This window comes from Tupaia chinensis, unplaced genomic scaffold, assembly GCF_000334495.1.
Source record: "Tupaia chinensis unplaced genomic scaffold, TupChi_1.0 Scaffold000221_1, whole genome shotgun sequence".
NCBI lineage: Eukaryota > Metazoa > Chordata > Mammalia > Scandentia > Tupaiidae > Tupaia > Tupaia belangeri.
In genome coordinates, this window is record NW_006159696.1 from 579,720 (window position 1) to 603,961 (window position 24,242).

At 41.6% G+C, this 24,242-nt stretch overlaps 1 protein-coding gene across 3 annotated transcripts in view; it reads right to left on the reverse strand.

Moving 5' to 3' along the window:
- MAPK8 (mitogen-activated protein kinase 8) overlaps positions 1-24,242 on the reverse strand; it is a 46,016-nt gene that overhangs the window by 20,507 nt on the left and 1,267 nt on the right. For all 3 annotated transcript variants that reach the window (XM_006147725.3, XM_006147726.3, XM_006147727.3), the window contains exons 2-4: positions 20,095-20,224; positions 13,227-13,285; positions 12,993-13,131 (exon numbers count right to left, since the gene is read on the reverse strand). In XM_006147725.3, coding sequence (XP_006147787.1) covers positions 12,993-13,131; positions 13,227-13,285; positions 20,095-20,224 — 328 coding nt within the window. The remainder of the gene's footprint in view (positions 1-12,992; positions 13,132-13,226; positions 13,286-20,094; positions 20,225-24,242) is intronic.

Consider the following 24,242-nt stretch of genomic DNA (forward strand, 5'->3'; position numbering starts at 1 on the left):
CTAACAACGACACCAGCAAACAAAAAAAAAAAAAAAAAAAAAAAAAAAAAAAAACCACCTAATGATGGACAATGTTCTTAGAGCAGTCTTGTGAGGCGATCTGTGAACATCACCATGCGCTTACACAACCCGGCTGGCTTACCCGACTGCATTATGACATACCTAGGCTATGCAATTTAGCTTAAGTGGTCCTATGGGACAATACACAGCACCTGCATAATAAACTTGAAGCTCCATAGCAGGGACTGGCAAATCAGGGCCTGCCTGCTTTTGCAAAGAAGCTTACTGGAACACAGTCTCATTCAACTACGTATCGTCTGTGGCTGCAACAGAGCCTGTACCATCTGCAAAGCCTAAAATACTACCTGGCCTTTATAGGAAACTTGCTAATCTTTGGAGACTTAAGAGCAAAACATTTAGGAGTGTTGATGGGTATTGATGACTCTACTTGAAAAAAGTGGCCATGTTAAAAGCAGAAACAAAAGGGAAAGGAGTCTAGAATTTAAAGGCCATGCCATTCTGGAAAACCAAAATGCTACCAGAATCCTTACAAGACCCCTTGTTAGCAACTGCCCTACTGATGGCCTGTCATGTACAAGAACGTGATTCTCACCAGACCAAGAGCAGCTGTAAGTGGGCATGCTTAGGCACAGTTCTTGCTACTCTACCTTCTGCCACGAGCCAAGGATACTCTTGTGGGAAGGCCCTCCTTCAGACTGGATGCTGGGACCTGAACACAGAACAAGCTGGACCTACTTGTGGTCTGGAACAGGGCCACACGTAGCCAACCCCACACATTCTGAGCCAAAAAAAAATGCTACATTAAGCCACTGACCAGGACTGACACTTTCCAGGCCTTAGGGGGCTGAAGTGAAACCCTTTAGTGGCATACTGGGTCGAGTGGTTCTCTCATGCACTTTTTCTCTCTCCTATCCCCAAACTAGAAAACAACTCAGAATTGAAGTCACGTTTGTTGTCAACACTATACCACCAAATTTATTAATTTAATGATTCAAAACTGTAACACTGCCTTGTATTCTGAATAAAGGGTGAAAATGAAAGAAAAAACCCCAAAGAAATAGAAATCACTGACTCATAATCCTAGCAGCTGGAGAGCTGGGCGGCACAGGCCTGGCATTAGGCAAGTGTTCGTCACAGCCAGCAGAAGTGCAGAGGACAGCAGGTCCAGGCAGAGGGAGAGTGAGCCGCTCCTTTACAGCAACCAGCTCTCGTGGAAACTCACTCCTTCTCAGGAGAGCCAGAACTCTCCGAAAATTTCTTAGAACCCAGAATTTCTTCTTACATCTCAGCATCTCTACACTAATGAGTTCATTTTCCACACAGCTGGATGAAGATAAATGCATAGTCTTCAACATCGGTAACAGACCCTGGTACGTCTCTTAGAACCTCAACTTTACTACATTAAGGAATCCTCAAAGCTGTGCTTTATTTTTTTATTTTTTTATTTTTTTGGAGAGATTGTCACTGTAGGGCGCGTGCGCTCGCCAGACAGACAGAGAGAGACAGAGAGACAGAAAGCGAGAAATCACCCCCCAGGGGGGATGGTCACGCCGCAATCCCTTCTCCTCCATTCTCCTCTCGGGATCTTGGGCACGCACGCACACGCGCCCAGCGTGAGTTTTAAGCCCCCGGGTCCGGGACACGAACCACGGTCGACTACGTGGGAAGCCAGCGACATAGCCATTACGCTAACTGCTGGTTCCCAAAGCTGTGCTTTATTTTTTTATTTTTTTTTTTTTTGAGAGGTTTTTGTTATAGGGCGTGTGTGCTCACCAGAAAGACAGAGACAGACAGAGAGAGACAGAGAGACAGAAAGCGAGAAATCACCCCCCAGGGGGGATGGTCACGCCGCAATCCCTTCTCCTCCATTCTCCTCTCGGGATCTTGGGCACGCACGCACACGCGCCCAGCGTGAGTTTTAAGCCCCCGGGTCCGGGACACGAACCACGGTCGACTACGTGGGAAGCCAGCGACATAGCCATTACGCTAACTGCTGGTTCCCAAAGCTGTGCTTTATTTTTTTATTTTTTTTTTTTTTGAGAGGTTTTTGTTATAGGGCGTGTGTGCTCACCAGAAAGACAGAGACAGACAGAGAGAGACAGAGAGACAGAAAGCGAGAAATCACCCCCCAGGGGGGATGGTCACGCCGCAATCCCTTCTCCTCCATTCTCCTCTCGGGATCTTGGGCACGCACGCACACGCGCCCAGCGTGAGTTTTAAGCCCCCGGGTCCGGGACACGAACCACGGTCGACTACGTGGGAAGCCAGCGACATAGCCATTACGCTAACTGCTGGTTCCCAAAGCTGTGCTTTATTTTTTTATTTTTTTTTTTTTTGAGAGGTTTTTGTTATAGGGCGTGTGTGCTCACCAGAAAGACAGAGACAGACAGAGAGAGACAGAGAGACAGAAAGCGAGAAATCACCCCCCAGGGGGGATGGTCACGCCGCAATCCCTTCTCCTCCATTCTCCTCTCGGGATCTTGGGCACGCACGCACACGCGCCCAGCGTGAGTTTTAAGCCCCCGGGTCCGGGACACGAACCACGGTCGACTACGTGGGAAGCCAGCGACATAGCCATTACGCTAACTGCTGGTTCCCAAAGCTGTGCTTTATTTTTTTATTTTTTTTTTTTTTGAGAGGTTTTTGTTATAGGGCGTGTGTGCTCACCAGAAAGACAGAGACAGACAGAGAGAGACAGAGAGACAGAAAGCGAGAAATCACCCCCCAGGGGGGATGGTCACGCCGCAATCCCTTCTCCTCCATTCTCCTCTCGGGATCTTGGGCACGCACGCACACGCGCCCAGCGTGAGTTTTAAGCCCCCGGGTCCGGGACACGAACCACGGTCGACTACGTGGGAAGCCAGCGACATAGCCATTACGCTAACTGCTGGTTCCCAAAGCTGTGCTTTATTTTTTTATTTTTTTTTTTTTTGAGAGGTTTTTGTTATAGGGCGTGTGTGCTCACCAGAAAGACAGAGACAGACAGAGAGAGACAGAGAGACAGAAAGCGAGAAATCACCCCCCAGGGGGGATGGTCACGCCGCAATCCCTTCTCCTCCATTCTCCTCTCGGGATCTTGGGCACGCACGCACACGCGCCCAGCGTGAGTTTTAAGCCCCCGGGTCCGGGACACGAACCACGGTCGACTACGTGGGAAGCCAGCGACATAGCCATTACGCTAACTGCTGGTTCCCAAAGCTGTGCTTTATTTTTAACCTCTTCATCTGCCGACACTACGGTGACACGTTGGCACTTCCCAGTACTACTACACGCGTGCCATTCTCTTCTACAGTACGCAGCTCTCAGTACGGGAACGGTCAAAGACTGAGTTTCTTGACAGCCCTCTCCTCTAACTACATTATACTCTTCATCCTTAGAATGTGACTTTGTGCCGATATACAACTTTACCTCACTTAATAGTTACCCCTGTCTTCAAGTCTGTACTCTCCTGGTGCATCTTTTCCCAATCCCTTTGACTTCAACCTTCTGCAATCAGCTGAGTATTTGTTACAGAAGCACAAAGTCACTGCTGTGTGAGAGAGAGAGAGAGAGAAAAATATGACCTTTTTCCACGAAGGGGTAAACCCCTGTAATTTCTCATTTCTTTTTAATATTTCTTGAAGTTTCTTTTCCTTTGTTTTCTATCTTCTACCATTTGCTCTGTTTTTCAGATCTACCTGTCTGCTATACCCATTAATCTGCAGACCCCCTGGGAATTTTTCAACTGAATCCGATTTAACTTCACTAAAATCAAATGATCTTTCATGGTGGTCTAGTCTGTAGGACACAGGGAACAAATATTCAAACCCCTTGTTCTCTTCATCGGTAGATGGTATGACATCAGGAGGTAAAGCATTTCCAATGTAAAGATACTTCTGTGAGTTATTTAAAAGATAACATTAGACACATATTAAGAGTAGCTGATGGGAACCAGCAGTTAGCGTAATGGCTATGTTGCTGGACTCCCATGTAGTCGACTGCAGTTTGCGTCCCGGACCCGGTGGCTTAAAACTCATGCCAGGCGCGTGTGCATGCATGCCCAAGATCCCAGGAGGAGAATGGAGGAGAAGGGATTGCAGCGTGACCATCCCCTCTGGGGGGTGATTTCTCGCTTTCTGTCTCTGTGTCTCTCTCTGTCTGTCTGGTGAGCGCATGTGCCCTATAGCGAAAAAAATCTCTCAGGAAAAAAAAAAAAAAAAAGAGTAGCTGAATATGTAATATACAAAGGAATTCACTTAGAGTACTTAAGGATAGGTTTGAATAACTCAGATATAGAACTTTCTTACACTCTTCCAAACACAAATCTATGTACTTATCATATGAGTTCAGTGACTTAATACAAGGTGGCTCAGAAGGAAGATATAATTCCACAGAATCAAATAATTTTTTCAAAAACTCTTCTCAAATTAAATGCAATACTTTTCCAAGAACAGTAAGTTAGAACAGAAATAAAAATACAAAAACATACATTCACAAAAAAGTTTTGCACAGGTGTTCGCATCAGCATTATTCAAAACAGTCAAAAAGTGGTAACAACCCAAATGTCCATCAGGTGATGAGTGGATAAACAAAATGTGGTATATATCCATGCAATTAAATAGTACTTGGCAATGAAAGGAAGGGCTGATAACATGATACATGCATGAGTGAATCTTGAGAATATTATGCTAGGTAAGAGAAGCCATGCGCAGAAGACCACCACTATGTAATCTCATTTACAGAGCGTGCGGAGGTAGAGTAGTGGTTGCTTAGCTCTGAGAGTGAAAGGCACAGGAAGAATGGGATGTGAAGACTCACAAGCGTGGGACTTCCTTTAAGTGGGCAAAATGTTCTAAAATTGTATCACAACGATGAATGTACTGTCTTTGAATATAACAGACAAAGTTGTATGGTATGTGAATTATATCTCAATAAAAAGGTTTAAAAATCCTAAAATAACAAAAATGTAAAATACTGCCATCTATCTACCTATGTACACATACACGCAGACATACACACACATAATGCTAGTGAATACTCAATTTTAGATAATTGGTAATAGCAGGATATTTTGTATACTGCATCATTTAAGAGTAAAAATAGTCTTCATAAGTCAGTGATTACCAATGTTCTAAGAATATGATAAGGCAATCATGTCAGCAAAAATGCTCAGCTTCACAGAAATGCCAAATAGCAAAAATTCACAATAAACCTTTTCAGATCGCTGGAACATAGTCAAAGGTTTACATGATCAATCGGAGTCAAGAAAAAGGCGGTGAGCGCATGTGCCCTATAGCGAAAAAAATCTCTCAGGAAAAAAAAAAAAAAAAGAGTAGCTGAATATGTAATATACAAAGGAATTCACTTAGAGTACTTAAGGATAGGTTTGAATAACTCAGATATAGAACTTTCTTACACTCTTCCAAACACAAATCTATGTACTTATCATATGAGTTCAGTGACTTAATACAAGGTGGCTCAGAAGGAAGATATAATTCCACAGAATCAAATAATTTTTTCAAAAACTCTTCTCAAATTAAATGCAATACTTTTCCAAGAACAGTAAGTTAGAACAGAAATAAAAATACAAAAACATACATTCACAAAAAAGTTTTGCACAGGTGTTCGCATCAGCATTATTCAAAACAGTCAAAAAGTGGTAACAACCCAAATGTCCATCAGGTGATGAGTGGATAAACAAAATGTGGTATATATCCATGCAATTAAATAGTACTTGGCAATGAAAGGAAGGGCTGATAACATGATACATGCATGAGTGAATCTTGAGAATATTATGCTAGGTAAGAGAAGCCATGCGCAGAAGACCACCACTATGTAATCTCATTTACAGAGCGTGCGGAGGTAGAGTAGTGGTTGCTTAGCTCTGAGAGTGAAAGGCACAGGAAGAATGGGATGTGAAGACTCACAAGCGTGGGACTTCCTTTAAGTGGGCAAAATGTTCTAAAATTGTATCACAACGATGAATGTACTGTCTTTGAATATAACAGACAAAGTTGTATGGTATGTGAATTATATCTCAATAAAAAGGTTTAAAAATCCTAAAATAACAAAAATGTAAAATACTGCCATCTATCTACCTATGTACACATACACGCAGACATACACACACATAATGCTAGTGAATACTCAATTTTAGATAATTGGTAATAGCAGGATATTTTGTATACTGCATCATTTAAGAGTAAAAATAGTCTTCATAAGTCAGTGATTACCAATGTTCTAAGAATATGATAAGGCAATCATGTCAGCAAAAATGCTCAGCTTCACAGAAATGCCAAATAGCAAAAATTCACAATAAACCTTTTCAGATCGCTGGAACATAGTCAAAGGTTTACATGATCAATCGGAGTCAAGAAAAAGGCAACTTAAAAACAACAGGAAACCACCTTATACCCATTAAAATGGTTGCTTCAAAAACCCAGAAAACAAGTGTTGGTGACGATTAGAAGTAACTAGAGACTTTATGCACTGTTGCTGGGAACATAAAGTGGTATAAACATTGTGGGAAACAGTGGTGGTTCCTCGAAAAAGTTCAACAGAATTAGCACATGGTCCAGCAATTCCACTTTGGCTACATACCCAAAAGAACTGGATACAATGTCTCAAAAAGATATTTGTATACCATGTTCATAGCAACATTAACAGCTAAAATGCTGAAGCAACCCAAGTGTTCAAGTAAAGGAATAAGCAAAGCATGGTATATACATAAAAGACATCATTCGGACTTAACGAACGAAACCCTGACATATGCTGTAACACAAATGAACCCTGAGAATATTATGCTAAGTTAAATAAGCCAGTCATGAAAAGGCGTGCACTGTATAATTTCACTTATATAAAAAACTTAGATAGAGTCAAAATGATAAAAAACAGAGTGAGAGTTGCCAAGGGGTAGGAAGAGGAGGAAATGAGTTACCGCTCAGTGGGTGTAGGGTTTGGGTATTACAGGATGGAAAATTCTGTAGGAAGATGTTGGTGATGGGTACACAGCACTACAAATGGACTTAATACCACTGAACTAGATTTAATGGTTAAAATGGGTGCTCACAGAAATACCTAAGCCTGGGGACCAGCAGGTGGCATAGTGGTTACGGAGTTGGACTCTCACATGGCTAACTATGGTTCTAGTCCTGGACCCAGAGGCTTGAAATTCACGCTGGACATGTGTGTGTATATGTCCAAAATCCTGAGAAGAGAATGGAGGGAAAGGAACTGTGGTGTGGCCACCCGCCTTGGGGAGTGAGTTCTCATTTTCTCTGTCTCTCCGGCAAGCACACATGCCCTATAGCAAAAAGCACTTAAAAGAAGAAAAAAAACACCTGAGACTGGGTGACTTCCTAAAGAAATCTAGGTTTATTCACCTCACAGTTTGGAGGTCCAAGTGTAGGGATTGGCTTTTGGTGAGATTACAACATGGCTGAGGACAGGCTCTTGAGCAAGCAACTGGTCACGAGTTCGTGCCTCATTCCTTCTGCTTATCTGTTGGAGGTTTATCCACTCGGCAGCACTCAGCAAGAGGAGCCTCACCCTATGACATCATCGCACCCAAAGGCCCCCAAAGGGATACCAGGAGAGAGTAAGTTTTCACTTAGGATCTTTACAATGTAAGCAAGCCTCATGCAACACATAAATTTGTGGGGCCACCCAAATTCAAAACATAAACCTCTGGGGGACAGACCATCATCCAAATGGTAACTAATGGCAAAATTTCTCCCAAACTTTACTACAATTAAAGGCTGGGGTGGACCTGCTCCATAGCTTAGTGGTAAAGGGAGCCAGATGCCACACGGCTTACAGTGTTTGAACTCTGGCCCCAGCAGCTTGAGAAACACACCAGGAGCACATGCATTCAAGCCCCCAAATCCTGACAGGAGGGAGGCGTGCAGGAGAAGGGACTGCAGTGTGACTGTGCCCCACTGGGAGGCTGTGGGGGGTGCTTTCTCTCTGTGTCTTTCTACTGTTCCCTGGAGAGTGCAGGTGTGGCCAGCTGGTCTGAAGTGAGGGTGGTTCTGGGAATCCCTGAACATGTAGATGACATCCGAATTAAGGGCAGTCTTGTGTGTGTGTGTGTGTGAGTGTGTGTGTGTGTGTGTGTGTGTGGGTGGGGTCTATGTTTTCTGACTAAACAACGTTACAAACTCAAGTGTAGAGAAAGGAACTTTTACAATCAGGAAAAGAGCATTTATGAAGACCTCACAGCTAGTATCAGACTTAATGATAAAATCATGAAAACTTCCCTCTCACAGTCAGGAAATAAGGCAAAGTTGCCCACATTCTCCCCTTATAGTCAACATTTTACTGAAAGTTCCCTGTACAGCAGCTATGCAAAAGAGGGAAGAAAGGCACCTAAAATTAGGAAGAAAGAAGTAACACTAGGGTACAGAAGATATGATCTTCTATATAGAAAATTATAATATTTTTAAGAGAGATTTTTGCTATAGGGTGTGTGCACTTACCAGAGAGACAGACAGAAAACGAGAGATCACCCCCCAGGGGGGATGGCCACACCACAATCCCATCTCCTTCATTCTCCTCTTGGGATCTGGGGCATGCATGCACATGCACCTGGCACTGAGTTTGAAAGCTGCCAGGGTCAGGTCTCGAACCAAGGTTAACCAGCCTCAACTGTGGGAGTCCAACAATGTAACCATTATGCCATCTGCTGGTCCCTAGAAAATTATTTTTAAATTCATATAAAATCTACTAGAGCTTTAGCTGCAGTGGCACACACTGGTAAGACACTGTTGCTCTGTAGACTTGAGGCCACAAGGGAGCCCCAGGTTTGATTCCCAGCACAATCAAAAGCCAGCATGGCAGCACATGCCTGCAGTCCCAGCTACATGGAAGGCTAAGGCAGGAATGTGACTAAGTGAGACCTTATCTAAAGAAACAACAAACAAAAAAGTTATGAGACCTAGTGACGAAATATGAACATAGTTGGCTATATAAGCTCAGCACACTACAATCAGTTGTATTTCATCCACTAGCAATGAACAACGTGACAATAAACACAGAATATGGTTCCATTTATAATGGCAAATAGACAGAGTAGAAGCCTGTGAAAACATATCGAGAGAGAGGTCATATGCAAGTCAAGAAGAGAGGCCTCACTAGAAACCAAATTTGCTGACATCTTGTTCATAAATTTTTAGATTCCGAAATGGTGGAAAATAAGTTTCTATTATTTAAAACACCCAATCCAGGAACCAGCAAATGGCGTAATGGTTATGTTGCTGGACTCCCATAGAGTTAACTACAGTTGGCGTCCTGGACCCAGCAGCTTTAACTCACACCGGGTGCATGCGTGTGCATGTCCAAAATCCTGAGAGGAGAATAGAGAAGAGATTGAGGCGTGGCCAACCCCCCCCTGGGGGGTGTGTGTGTGATTTCTCCCTTCTGTCTCTTTGTCTCTCTGGCAAGTGCACACACCCTACAACAAAAATCTCTCCCTATATCCACCTCCTCAAAAAAAAAAAAAAAAAAAAAAAAGAAATAAAACACCAACTCCGAGGTATTTTGTTATATAGCTCAGGCAGACTAATGCAACCTAAAAAATGGAAAGATAACCTGTTCACAAACTGGAATGTTAAATTTTGTTAAAATGGCAAATACAAAAGCAATCTACAGTTAATAAGATCCTTATTAACATCACAATTGCCTTTATTTTGGTAATGATAAATTATCCTCAAATTCTTACAGAATCACCAGGGGCCCCAAGAGTCAAAAGAATGTTGAGAAAAAACGAAGTTGGAAGATTCACAACTCTCCATTTCAAAACTTACTATAGTGATTAAAATAATGTGGTACTGCTATTTAAACAGACACAAAGACCAACAGAATGCAACTGAGGTTCTAGAAATAAAATAATGCATCTACAGCCCACTTGTTTTCAATAAGGGTGCCAAGACTACTGAATGGAAAAAGAATAATTATTTTGGCCATTGGTGTTAGAGGACAATTAATATCCACACATAAAAGAAAAGTTGGGATTTTTTTTTTTTTTTGAGAGGTTTTCACTGTAGGGCGCGTGCACTCGCCAGACAGACAGAGAGAGACATTAGAGACAGAAAGCGAGAAATCACTCCCCAGAGGGGATGGTCACGCTGCAATCCCTTCTCCTCCATTCTCCTCTCGGGATCTTGGGCACACACACACACACGCACCCAGCATGAGTTTTAAGCCCCCAGGTCCGGGACGCGAACCGTGGTCGACTACATGGGAGTCCAGCATCATAGCCATTACGCTAACTGCTGGTTCCCGAAAAGTTGGGATTTTTACATCACATTATCTATAAGAATTAATTTATAATGGATCAAAATCATACTTGTAAGAGCTAAATTCTTAGAAGAAAGCACAAAGTTAAATATTTATGACCTTGAACTTAACAATGCATTCTCATATATACCAAAAGCATAAGCAACAAAGGAAAAAATTGATAAAATGAATTTCATAAAACTTAGAAACGTTTGCATACTAAAGGGTATCATCAACAAAGTGAAAAGACACTCCGAAGAAAGGGAGAAAAAAAATCAAGCCAGGCCTTTTGGCTAGTAGTTAAAGGAGCTGGATCCCACATGGGCACTATGTGGTTCTAATCCTGGCCTTGAAAAACACACCGGGTATGTGTGGTATGTGTCCCAAATCCCAACAGGATGGAGAATGGAGGAGAAGAGATTATTGCATGACCACATCCCACTGAGGGGTAATATTTCCCTCTCTGTTCTTTCTTTTTTTTTTTTTTGGAGAGGTTTTTGCTATAGGGCACGTGCACTCGCCAGACAGACAGAGACATAGAGACAGAAAGTGAGAAATCATCCCCCAGGGGGGATGGTCACGCCGCAATCCCTTCTTCTCCATTCTCCTCCTGGGATCTTGGGCACGTACGCACACGCGCCCAGCATGAGTCTTAAGCCACCAGGTCTGGGACACGAACCGCAGTCAACTACGTGGGGGTCCAGCAACATAGCCATTACGCCAACTGCTGGTTCCCATCCCTTTCTGTTCTTTCTGGTGAGCGCATGTGCACTCGGGCAATTAAAAAAAATAAATAAAGGGACCAGCAGGTAGCGTGGTGGTTAAGATGCTGGACACTCCCACATGGCCGACGATGGTTTGAGTCCTAGATCTGGTGACTTGCTTTCTTATCTTTCCCTTTCCCTCCTTCCCTCCCTCCCTCTGTCCATCTGTCTGTCTGTCTCTCTCTCTCTCTGTCTGAAAAAATTAAAATAAATGAATAAATAAAATTAAATAAACAATTCTTTAAAATAAATAAATAAAATGAAAAGGAATAAAAAGGTCAACTAGGTGGTGTGGTGGTTAATGCAGATAGATTCCACACGGCTGACTGTGAAGTTCAAGTCCCAAACTGGTGGCCTGAAAAATATGCCACGTACATGTGCTTATTAGCATGTCAAAAATCCCAAGAGGAGAATGGAGGAGAAAGGACTGCAGCGTGGCCACCCTCCCTGTGAGGTCCTTTCTCACTATGTCTCTTCTGTCTCTCTCTAATGAGCACATTTACCCTACATGTACCCTACAGCAGATACATGGGCTAAAAAAAAAAAAAAAGAAAAAAAGAAGAACCTATTTACAAATCCTTTATTGGGTCCGGGTCTCATAAATGAAATACATACAGAATCCCTAAAACTACAGCAAAAAGACAACCCAATTTAAAAACGGGCCAAAGTGGGTCATTATACAGTGGTTACAGTGTCAGACTCCCAAATAGTCAACCGCAGTGAGTCCCAGATCCAATGGCTTGAAAATCACACGAGGCGTGTGTGCATGCATGCTCAAAAACCCTAGAGAAGAACGGAGAAGAAGGGACTGCGGTGTGGCCAAACCCCCTGGAGCTGATTTCTCACTTTCCCTCTTACTGTCTGTCACTGGCAAAAGTACGGAGGAAAAAAAAAAAAAAAAAAAGGCAAGGGCTCGAATACACATTTCTCCAAGACGGTACAAATGAACAACAAACATATGAAAAGATGCTTGACATCATTAGTTATTAGAAATGTATAAATCAAACAACAAAGTACCATTTGTATCTACTGAGATGGGGAACAATGAAAAAGTCAGATGAGTAGTACTGACAAGGATGTGCAGAAACTAGAAAACCAGAAAATCTGCACATCACTGCTGGAATAAAAAGTAGTACAGCTGCTGTAGAAAACAGTCAAAAAGTTTCGAAGTCAAAAAACAGTCCTCAAAAAGTTATTTCAAGAATTACCATTTGACCCAGCAATTTTACCCACCATCAAAAATGTATTTAATACAACTAACCTACTGGACAGCATAGCTCGGCCTAGCCTACCTTAGTTCTACTGTGCTCAGAACACTTACATAAGCCTGTAGTTGTAGACACAATGGGATGAGCAAACAAAAAACACACTATCCAAAACAGCCCTGGCCACGCATGCACTACAGACTACTGACTGCGGCTGTGCAGTGACCAGGCTGGGGCTCACCGCTGCTGCCCAGCATATCAGGAGCGTTTTGTATCACGTATTGCTAGCAGCGAAAAAGATCCAAATTTACAATTCAAAGTATGGTTCCACTCAATGTGCGTGGCTTTCATAACATGATAAAGTAGAGCCATCATAAGTCAGGGACCATATGTATTTAAACAAATACTTGTACAAGAATTTTCACAGCACATTAGCTATAATGAAAGATGTAAATAACACGAATGTCCATCGACAGATGAATGGATAAATAAAACGTGGTAAACAGAACACTACTCAGCCATAAAAAGGAATTCACTAGTTAATGGGTGCTACAACAAACACAGACAAACCCATGACCTCACTCCATCTACATCAGACACCTAGCCACAGAGGCAGACTGGTGTGATACATATCAAGGACTGAGAAGAGATGGAACTGAAGAGTAACTACTTAAGGATCAGGTTTTCTTGTGGGGTGATGAAAACATTTTAGAATTCGAATATGATGATACTTGTTTTCTTTACTAACCCGATGAATAATCCCAGCAGAGTGAAGGTGCTTGATTCCACACAGCATCTGATAGAGAAGGTAGGACATTCTTTCATGATCCAGCTCCATCTGAATCACTTGGCAAAGATTTGCATCCATGAGCTCCATGACTATGTAACTTTATGGGTGAGAAAAGATTGACAGCTAAAATGTACAGCAATGATCTAAGAATAATGTATTAACATAACAAAATCTTCTAATGACCACACTTACACATCTTGAAATTCTTCTAGGGACTTCTGTGGTGTGAAAACATTCAAAAGGCCAATTATCTGTAGAAAAAGCAAAACGACTGAAAAATGACAAACTATTAATACTTCCTAATACTTTTCGTTAGTGAATTGTAAATACATAGATTAAACAAAATCTACTACTGGTTTAAAATCATTCAGGTTTTATGTGCTCAATTCAAGTAATCTCTTTTATTTAATATAGTAAAATTTCATGGCCAATGGCTGGGTGGGAGGAAGGGATGAACTTACTGACAGTGAAAACTTCCCTATGATCTATAAAGGTGTATATGTCATCATACATGTGTTCAAACCCACAGAGAGGACACTGCCAAGAGTGAATCATTATGTGAACTGCACACCATGAGTGGTAATGGTGTATCTAATGTAGGTTCAGCAATTATAACAGATATACCACTTTCATAGTGGATGTAGATTTGGGGTTTGCTAAACATATGTAGGGGCAGGGAACATAGGGGAAATGTTCCTTTCAATTTTGCTGTGAACTTGAAACTATTCCAAGAAAGTCTGGGGGGGTGGGGGACAACAACTTACCAAAGAAGAGTTTCACATAACCCATTCCATTTATGAAAACAAATTACCAAGCATTTTTATTATGCATACCTTTAAATAACTTCTCATCAAATCTTAAGTACTTCTACCAGTACTTACCACTATTTCCATGTGATCTCAGCCCTTTTTCCCCTGATTTTTCATGACACTGAGCTTGCCCCACTGTCCTCATTCCCAGTCTGCTGGTTTACCACAGGCGCACCCTCTAATCCTTCCCTGTTCTTTCCATGGATAATGTATCATCTATGTCTTTTTCTCCAAACATCTCTGTGTGGATAAAAAGCAGCAGAAGTCCTCAGCCAGCAGGTGACATGGTGGTTAAGGTGCTGGACTCTCACTAGGCCAGTCACAGTTCAAGTCACAGACCTGGCAGCTGGCTTTCTCATGACCTACTCTCCCCCCACCCTATCCAGCTCTGGTGAGCACGTGTGACCCATAGCTTATTTAAAAAATACTAATAAATAATAGTACACAAATATTCTTTTTTAAAAGTCAAATATGCATTGCCACTTTACATGGTTATCTCACAAATATTACAAAGTTGAAGTCATTCTGATTTCTACCCAAACTATTTTTCCAGTGTGCTCTGTTTTATAACAGAAGACTCAGAGTAGTTTTTGGCTTTTTCACACGTGCACTACAATAAATATTGAAAAGAATGCTGTCCATACTATCTGAACTTCAACCTCTTCTTTCTCTACCCTGCGCAACAGTCCAGGATATTAACATGTCGCCCAGACTGTATGTACTACAGTTACTCTAACACTAGTGTTTCAGACTGAATGAATGTTTATGTTCCCCCTGTTCATTTGCTGAAACTCTCCCCTGCGATATGATTATATTTGGAGACAGGGTCTTTGGGAAGTGAATAAGTTTAGATTAGGTCATTAGGATGGGGCCCCACATAAAGGGATTAGGGGTTTTATAAGAAAGGGAGGAGGGAGCTAGCTATCTCTCCTCTCTCCATACACGTGGACCTAGAAAGGGTCATGTGGGGATAAACAAGGAGGTGGCTATCTATGAATCAGGAAGCAGAAGCACACCATGAACCAAACTGGCCAGCACCTTGATTCTGTGCTTCCAAGCATCCAGAATTATGAAATAAATCTCTGCTGTTTAAGGAACTCTTAAGTTGTTCTATTAGGGCAGCCTGTACTTACAAGACGTTTAGGGTTCCTAACAATGGTTTTCTAAAAATCCAGCTACTCTTTTATCACCTTTAATATGGTAAAAGAAACACGTGATCCTATTACTTATCACATCAAAAACTTAAAAGACAACAAATAAATTTCAAAACTCCCTAGTGATACATTCAAAGCTCTTCATCTCCAGTTAAGAACTCTACTACACTTGATACATTAGCCATACTAAATTAGTTTTAAGGATGTTGTTTTTGAAACTTTTTTTTTTGAGAGGTTTTTGCTACAGGGCACATGTGCTCACCAGAAAGACAGAGAGAGACAGAGGGACAGAAAGGGAGAAATCACCCCCCCTCCCCCCAGGGGGGATGGCCACGCCACAATTCCTTCTCCATTCTCCTCTCGGGATCTTGGGCACGCACGCATAGTGCCCGGTGTGAGTTCAAGTCACAGGGTCGAACCATGGTCAGCTACATGGGAGTCCAGCAACGTAACCATTATGCCATCTGCTGGTCCCGGTTTTTGAATTCTTGATGCCTTTAAACATACCATTCCAATCGATGCTTGTTATTTATGTACTGAACTTAATTATTTTCCAGATGGTCCTCTCTCACAGTCTGAAGACCTCTAGTGCTTGACAGTCACTACTCTCCTTCCCTTCCAGTGACCTTCTGTGATACTTATGGCTTTCAACACACTACAGCGCTGTCTCATCTTTGTAACAGCCTCATCCCTAGCACACAAGATCTGTATTAGAAAGAACTTGGTCAATTCTGTCTTACTCACTTTCACTGCCCAGTACACAGCAAGCACCTGACACACATTTTGCTGACAATTATGCCTAGGGTTGGGAACGTTTTTCTAGACATAAACTTCAGGAGGGTGGAATCTATGTTGGTCATCTAAGCACTAAGCTTTGCTTATAAAAGGCATTCTTTGTTCAGTGACTATATTCAGAAAAACAATATTCAAAAAGTAAAACAAATTTAGGACAGGGAAATAATCAGAATGCATTCAGCTGTTCTTAATAAAGTTTCCCACACAGATGAAGGGCACAGTGGAGGAAGATTTGGATGAATAGTAAAACTGTTCTCATTAATACTGGGGAAATCCTAGAGTACAAGAGTGATGTTAAAGACTCAAGGCATACAGAGACGGGAAGGAGATCAGTGGGCATTCAGAGGTGAGGGGTACAGGTGGTAGGGGAACGATGGTTAAAGGTTGCAGGGCTTCTCTTGGAGATGAAGAAGTCTTCTATAACTGACTGGTGATAGTCACGCATATCAGTGAATATACTGAAAACCACTGAACTGTGCATTTTAAAGGGGCAATCTGTACAGTATGAGAGATATATCAATAAAGATGTTTTTAAAAAGAGACTAAAACAGCTGACCTATTTTTCCATAAAATAAATTATATAAATTATAGACTGGACAGCCAAGTAAGAGTCAAGAGTTGATTAGTGAAAGGAGTAACAATTACCAGGAGCAAGTAAAAGTTCATTGAGATGGGCCAGCAGGTGGTGTGGTGGTTAGAGGTGCTGGACTCCCACATGGCCAACTGTGGCTCGAGTCCCAAACCTGGTGGTTTGTTTTCTTATTTTCCTCCTCTCTCCCTCTATCTCTCTCTGGTCAAATTCAGTCATAATAACAATGAATAAAAGAATTCTTTTAAAAAATTAAGAAATACCATTTCTCTCTGTGAATAAAAACAAATAACAATACCAGCCTATCAGAGAAACACAAGTAGACGTAGTCTAAGAAAATTTCAAAAAGGTGTTTTTGAAAATGTCTCTAATAATAATGTCCATATGAGTAAGAGAAATAATTGGAGAGAAGTGGATCATTCTGATTAGCCATGTGAATTCTGGCAATGTACCCAAAGGCTGCTAATGACCTAATCAAGCTACTAAGAAGACATCCTGGGAACCAGCAGTTAGCGTAATGGCTATGTCGCTGGACTCCCACGTAGTCGACCGCGGTTCATGTCCCGGACCCGGTGGCTTAAAACTCACACCGGGCGCGTGTGCATGCGTGCCCAAGATCCCGAGAGGAGAATGGAGGAGAAGGGATTGCGGCGTGACCATCCCCCCTGGGGGTGATTTCTCGCTTTCTGTCTCTATGGCTCTCTCTGTCTGTCTGGCGAGCGAACGCGCCCTACAGTGAAAATCTCTCCAAAAAAAAAAAAAAAAGAAGACATCCTGAGCAAAACTAGTAAGTGAGGCCAGATAGTCAGAACGAAGAAGAAAAAAGCAATCTCTAATAAAAAGAGACTTCTAAAAACAGTTTGAAATCCAGGCAGTTTTTTCATAATATGCATTTTATTTTCTATGAACTTTTGAAGGCCCCCTCTTAGTCTAGGAAGAGTAAACAAATTTCACCTTTGAAATTTCCTAGGGAGAGATAAAAAGTTCTGTAAGCTTAATTTTCCAGAACCAAAAAGAAAAAAGAAGATCTGGCTCAGACACAAAGCTACGTGCTGCTAAGTTGCTACCCTGAGACTATGTGGGAGGCCTGGGTTTAAGTCCCAGTCCAATCCAAAGGCCGGGTACAGTGTCACACACTCAACGACTCGTGAGGCCATGGCAGGAAGATTATGAGGTCAAGACTGGCCTGGGCAACACAACGAGACACTGTCTTTAAAAAATAAATAAATAAATAAATAACAAGGTTGCACTGTAAATGTGACCTATTAGCAGGCCAATGACAAAGAATAACTTGGTTTAGACAATATAAGTCAAATAGTAATGTGATTTCCAAACAGGATTACATCTGTTAAACGATGGCAGGCCTCAGCTCCTCGCGCAGGGTTCCATCAGACACACAGTACTGTGTGCCAGCAGACTTGCCAAAGTACCTTCAGAGATCAACTGAAAACGAAACCCAAAAGCCCCAAAAGCATCTATGAAAAGAGTGGGAAAAAGCAGAGGTGTTTAGACCAATGAAGAGAGTGGGAAAAAGCAGAGGTGTTTAGACCAATGAAGAGATGATCTGTGCAGAACAGGACGTTGCTTAAAAGACAAGACATTACAAAAACGTCTGCCCACGAGGGAAGAGAAAAATTCAATTAACCATTACTGGTTTCTCCCTATTTAGTTTTATCCTCATTCACTGAACAAATGTTCTGAACCCCTATTCTGTGCCAGCACCCTCCGTGGTGCTAAGGGGACTGCCTGGATGAATCTGTGCCATCCCTGCTAGAGGGCTAATCATGTGAGACCACTTCCCACACCTTCCGTTTGCTCAACTAGAACACTTTATTTCACAGACTCCCAGGAAATGGAAGTTCCTGGACTCCTCTCCAAAAGAAAATCAAGATAACGCCGACAGAGCTACTGTCATGAAATTGGGTCTCCAGTCCCAAACAAGCAAGAGCAGCTCTATCCCCAGGTAGAAGACACAAGTGACAACGGGAAGAACACGTCTGGCTCCCATTTGGCCTAAGAACAGCTGTCACGGTTTTTCTCCCTGTCGTTAACTAACTTTAACTTCTGCCTCTGAATCTTTATTATGCCCTTCTCTTCGTGCTTCAATAACCCAATTTTTACTCCATCTGTAGGAGTCAGTATAGGTCTACTCTTCCCCAAAGCCTTTCCAGTTCACTAATGCTCACAGAAATTTCAGTATTTATCATCCATCTACTCCATTTAACAAACGTCCTGCTTTACCTGTGATATTTAACTCTTTATGTATCTGTTTTCTTTTCAAAACACCATTGTAAATGCTAAATAAGGAGCCTAATCCTTAGCTTTCATGAATTTTTTCCTTTCACAACAAACCTAGTAACTTCAGTACAGGGACATACACACAGAAAGCTCACAAAATATGGTAAACTGTGTCATCTCCAATCAGAAAGAACTGAGCTCTGGATCAGCAGGTGGTGTGGTGGTTAAGGCCCTGGATCTCACATGACAGTTCAAGTCCCAGACCCGGCACCTTGAATATCACACTGGGTGTGTGTGTATATACATGTCTAAAATCCCAAGAAGAGAATGAAGAAGGGACTGAGGCGTGGCCAACACTCCCACTCAAGGGGTGACTTCTTACTTTCTCTTTCTCTGTCTCTCTCTATAGCAAAAGCCTTATAAAAATTTTTAAAAATTAAAAAGAAAAGGACTGAGCTCATTATATTTATAAACTGTCCCTGGCACATTTCACTCCTAGCTTACTTCCTCTCAGCTTGGAGAAATCATTTCATTAAAATAATCACAAAAGTATCAGTATGCTTAGTGTAAGTTTAGAAAAAAAATAACTGCTTATTCTTGAAATAAGTAAAATTTTATTAATTTTTATCAACATTAGAAAATGAAATGGGACCAGCAGTTGGTGTAATGGCTATGTCACTGAAACTCCCATGCAACTGACCGCAGTTTAAGTCCCAGAGCTGGTGGCTTAAACTCATGCCGGGCACATGTGCGTGCGTGCCCAAGGTCCCAAGAGGAGAATGGAGGAGAAGGGATTGTTGGCGTGGCCAACCCCCCACCCCGGGGGGGGTGATTTCTTGCTTTCTGTCTGTCTCTGTCTTTCTGGTGAGCACACGTGCCCTATTACAAAAAAAAAAAAAAAAAAAAAAAGAAAGAAAGGAAGAAAGAAAGAAAACGAAACTAGAAATACCTCCCTAATTCCTTTTAGAAATTTTCAAAAAGTTTCTACTAAACTCTTTCTAACTACTGACCTCAATTACAGTGTCCAGTGATTACTCCCATCACTTAGGAGGGAGTGAGGCAAGGAAAAGTGACCTGAATTTTACAGCCGATGTGACTGGATAAAGCTCCAGTGACAAAGTGTAACGGAAGCAATTTCATCTCTTTGCTAAAGCTACAGTTTTTTTTAAATGCCAGGCTGATATAGAATAAAAACCAGAAAATGAGATCAAGTCCAAAGAAAGAAAGCTCTCCTAAAACACGTTCCTCTTTAAAACTTCTTTCTTACATTTCAGGAAATCACACATCTCAACTTCAGAAGCCATTTTTCTTTTGAAAATAATGAAGCAAAGAAAGTAAGTCACAGACATATATAATTTAAATGTTTCAATCTGGAAGAACAATTTGAAGTCCCGAGTATTTAAGCAGTCTTTGATATTCATGTATTCAGAAACGATCTTGATTTCATCTGTAAGAAATAGAAAATGTTCACTTACATTTTTGTGATTAACACATTTCATAAGGACTAGCTCTCTGTAGGCCCGCTTAGCATGTGTTTGATTCTGAAATGGTCGGCTTAGCTTCTTGATTGCAACATTTCTTTCAAGGATGGCATCATAAGCTGCGCTGTAATAAGAAATCCAAAAACAAACTTTAGCAAAAATTGGAAAAACTACATTTATGAAATGTTCCTGCAGATCCCTCACTCTCTAAAGAGAAATGAGACCCTTTCCCAGTCTGCGATGCTCACCACGTGTCTTCCACCCCCTTCACAGCACATACCAACAAGGTATGACCCGTGTTTCTTAAACGCTGAGATGCACAGACCATGGACCGCTTAGACTGACACTGCATGTGCTATGTCCACCAAGACCCACTGTCGGGTTCACACACGGGCGCTGAGGCATACGTGCTGAGTGAGTGTTTAGGCCCACTCGACAGCTTAAAGCCTAAATGCATCTTCACCTGCATGGTGAAAGAAAGGTAGGATAAAGAAAATAGGAGGTTGCAAGCTCAAAAGTATTTGTTGGGCTGGCTGGGTTGGCACAGTGGTAATATACTGCCCAAGAGAAGTTGGATCCCACATGGTGACATGGTTCGAATCCCAGGCCTGGCAGGTGTAAAATACACTGAGCAGACATGTAAACGTTCAAGATCCAAAGGGCTGGAGGACGAAGAGCATGCATGACCAGGCCCTGTGGAGGATGTTCATTACTTCATCTCTCTGTCCCTCTCTCTCACTTCTTTCCCTCTCACTCTCACGTGTATATCAACACACACTATCATGAATAATAATAATAATAAAAAAACCTTTTTAAATTCAAATTAAAAGAAAATGACAAATTCTACATAAATACATTGTTTCCTTTTGGACACAACAAATCGAATGCATAGAGTAAAGGTACATACAGAAGTTATGTATATAAAAGATTATTTTATAATTTGGGACCAGAGTTAGCATAATGGCTATGTCACTGGACTCCCATGTAGTCGACCGTGGTTTGAGTCCCGGACCCGGTGGCTTAAACTCATGCCGGGCATGTGTGCTTGCATGCGTGCGTGCCCAAGATCCCAAGAGGAGAATGGAGGAGAAGGGACTGCAGTGTGGCCATCCTCCCTGGGGGGTGATTTCTTGTTTTTTATCTCTCTGTCTCTCACTGTCTTTCTGGTGAATGCACGCACCCTATAGCAAAAACCTCTCCCAAAAAAAAAAAAAAGGAAAAAAAGAATGAATGAATGAATAAAATTAAACAAAAATAAATTTAAAAATAAATAAAAGATTATTTTATAATTTAAAAGAATAAAGCAATTTAAAAGAATAAAGCCTTAAAAATTTGTTTTGGAGGGGGACCAGCAGACAGCGTAATGGTTACATTGCTGGACTCCCACGTAGTCGACTATAGTCCGAGTCTCAGACCCGGTAGCATAAAACTCATGCCAGGCGTGTGCGCATGTGCCCAAAATCCTAACAGGAGAATAGAGAAAGGACTGCAGTGTGGTCATCCCCCCGGTGGGTGATTTCTCGCTTTCTGCCTCTCCATCTGTCTCTGGTGAGCACATGTGCCCTTATATCCAAAAACCTCTCTTAAAAAAGAAAAAGAAAAAGAAAAAGAAAAAGAATAGTACTAGGGTTGGCTCTGAGACCTGGTAGATAAGGCAGCCAGATTCCACATGGCAGACCATGCAGTTCAGGTCCTGTACTTGCAGCCTGAGAAACAAGGTCAGTGTGTGTGCATGCATGTCCAAAATACTTCAAGAAGGGAAAGACAAAGGAGAAGGGACTGCAAGCATGATTATTCCCCATGGGGTGTGCGTTCTTTTCTTCCTCTCTGTCTCTCCCTGGCAAGTACACGCACCTTCTAGCAAAAGAAAAAAAAAAAAAAAAAGGAAGGGAAAAAAGAAATCGGTACTGCATAAACATTCTATATATACCCTTACTAATCCCTACCTATAATCATATATACATCAAAATATACATAAATATTAAAATCCTTACTTTTAAAATGCTGTATTTGCAGGTGTAGGATGCCCAAATTAAAGAAGAAAAATTAGGGATCATGGAAAATTCTAAGTTTGACCATGTTCAGATAAGCAGATTTTACATTTTTTTAAAGAATTATTTATTTATATTTGACCAGAGAGGGAGAGAGGGAAAGGAGAGACAGAGAGAGAGATACAGAGAGAGAGAGACAGAGAGAGAGAAAAAGTGAGAAAGCAAGCCACCGGGCCCAGGACTTGAACTGCAGTCAGTCATGTGGGAGTCTAGCACTCTTAACCACCATGCCACCTGCCAGCCCTGAGCAGATTTTATTTTTAACCATTACATTCATCTCTATTAATTTTTTTACCTTTCAAATTAAAACAATACTTCAAACTCTAAAAGTTCAAAAGTATGAGTGAATTCCACTAATTTTAAAAATTTCTTTCTTTTGGGACCAGCAGTTGGCATAATGGCTATGTAGCTGGATTCCCATACAGTCGACCATGGTTCGAGTCCTGGACCCTGCGGCTTAAACTCAAGCCGGGTGTGTGTGCGGGTGTGCCCAAGATCCCAAGAGGAGAATGGAGAAGAAGGGACTGTGGTGTGGCCATCCACCCTGGGGGGTGATTTTGCGCTTTCTGTCTCTCTGTCTCTCTGGCAAGTGCAAACGCCCTATAGCAAAAACCTCTCCAAGAAAATTAATTAATTAATAATAAAATAACAAGACCCAGAGACAGAGACAGGCAAACACCATCACAGGGTCTCATGCTGTGATTCTACCCAAGCTTTCCCAGGCAGCCAGGCACACAGGTATATGTGTGTATACCTGGTAAGTACATAATGACCTGGAAAGAGAATCTTGATTTTTTTTTTTAATTGCCAAATGGCATGTGTGCTCACCAGAGAGAGAAAGAGAGAAGAAAAGTAATTTCCTAATGGGGTGTGGTCTCACTGCAATCTTCTTCCCTCCATGCCTCATTCTGTCAGGATTCTGGAGAGGCATGCACTCAGCACGTCTCTGAAGCTGCCACAGCAGCATGCAGCCATGTGGGGTCTGGCTCCCCCTGTATAGGGCTTAATCACAGTGCTACAGGGCTGTCCCTGAACGCTGAGATCATAGGGCTACTACTGCTGTGTGTCTGCAGCTGGGCCCAAGATTTCACCCCCAAAAAACAGTCTTAAAATTGTTGATTCTTAAATGTGCACAAATCAGAAATAGCTAGGATCCAAAGGCTCTAATCCAGACCCAAGGAATCTTACTATTTACAATTAACACCCCCAAACAATGCCTTTACAAAAAAAAAGAAAAAGAAAAAAGAAAAAAAAAAAGATTTATCTGGTTGATTCTGATAGTAACACAAGAGTGCTTTTAAAATCGTCGGTGGTTAAGCCCAGCTGTGGCAGTGCAGGTAGTAGGCACCCTGGGCAATACTGGACCCACATGAACGGCCTGGGTCTGGATTCCAAGTTGACCTGAACACACCAGGTCTGTCTGCATGCACCTAAATCCTGAGTGGCGGGGAGGCTGGGAGAAGGATCACCACATGGCGAGACCCTGTCAAAAATATCAATGTATATATGAGTGAGTGTGTGTGTGTGTGTCTGTCTGTCTGTCTCTCTTTCTCTCTCTCTCTCATGGAATAGCCTATGAGACATGCTTGTGTTTAATATTTGTCTATTAATAATAATCTTTTATAGAGATTTTTGCTTTAAGTAAAAATGTGAAGATATTTATTCCTTAGGGTAGGAACTAGTAAAGAGGAATTAAGGTTCTTTCCAAAGCAATTTCATCTTTAAACACTACTAAATATTTCATAAATAATATAATCTCCACAACTCTGTAAATTAGGTGAGAAATGGGCTTAGACATGTTAATTTACCAAGAATCACAAAGCTAGTAAACCATAGGTCTGGAATATTAATCAAGACCTGGCTTTCAGAAGCCTAATTTGGACATATAATGTTATTTTGCTTAAACTCAAGTGTTGGTTGGGTAAATAATTAAATGTGGTTGGTTAAATGATAACTAGCCAGCCAATGCAGTTTATAAAACAACCTCAACTTCTATAATTTTTTATATTATAAATAAAGCATATAGAAAAGATAAAAAAATAAATTTGTTAGATCTTAATATCTTACCGTAATTACTCTGAATTAAAAAAA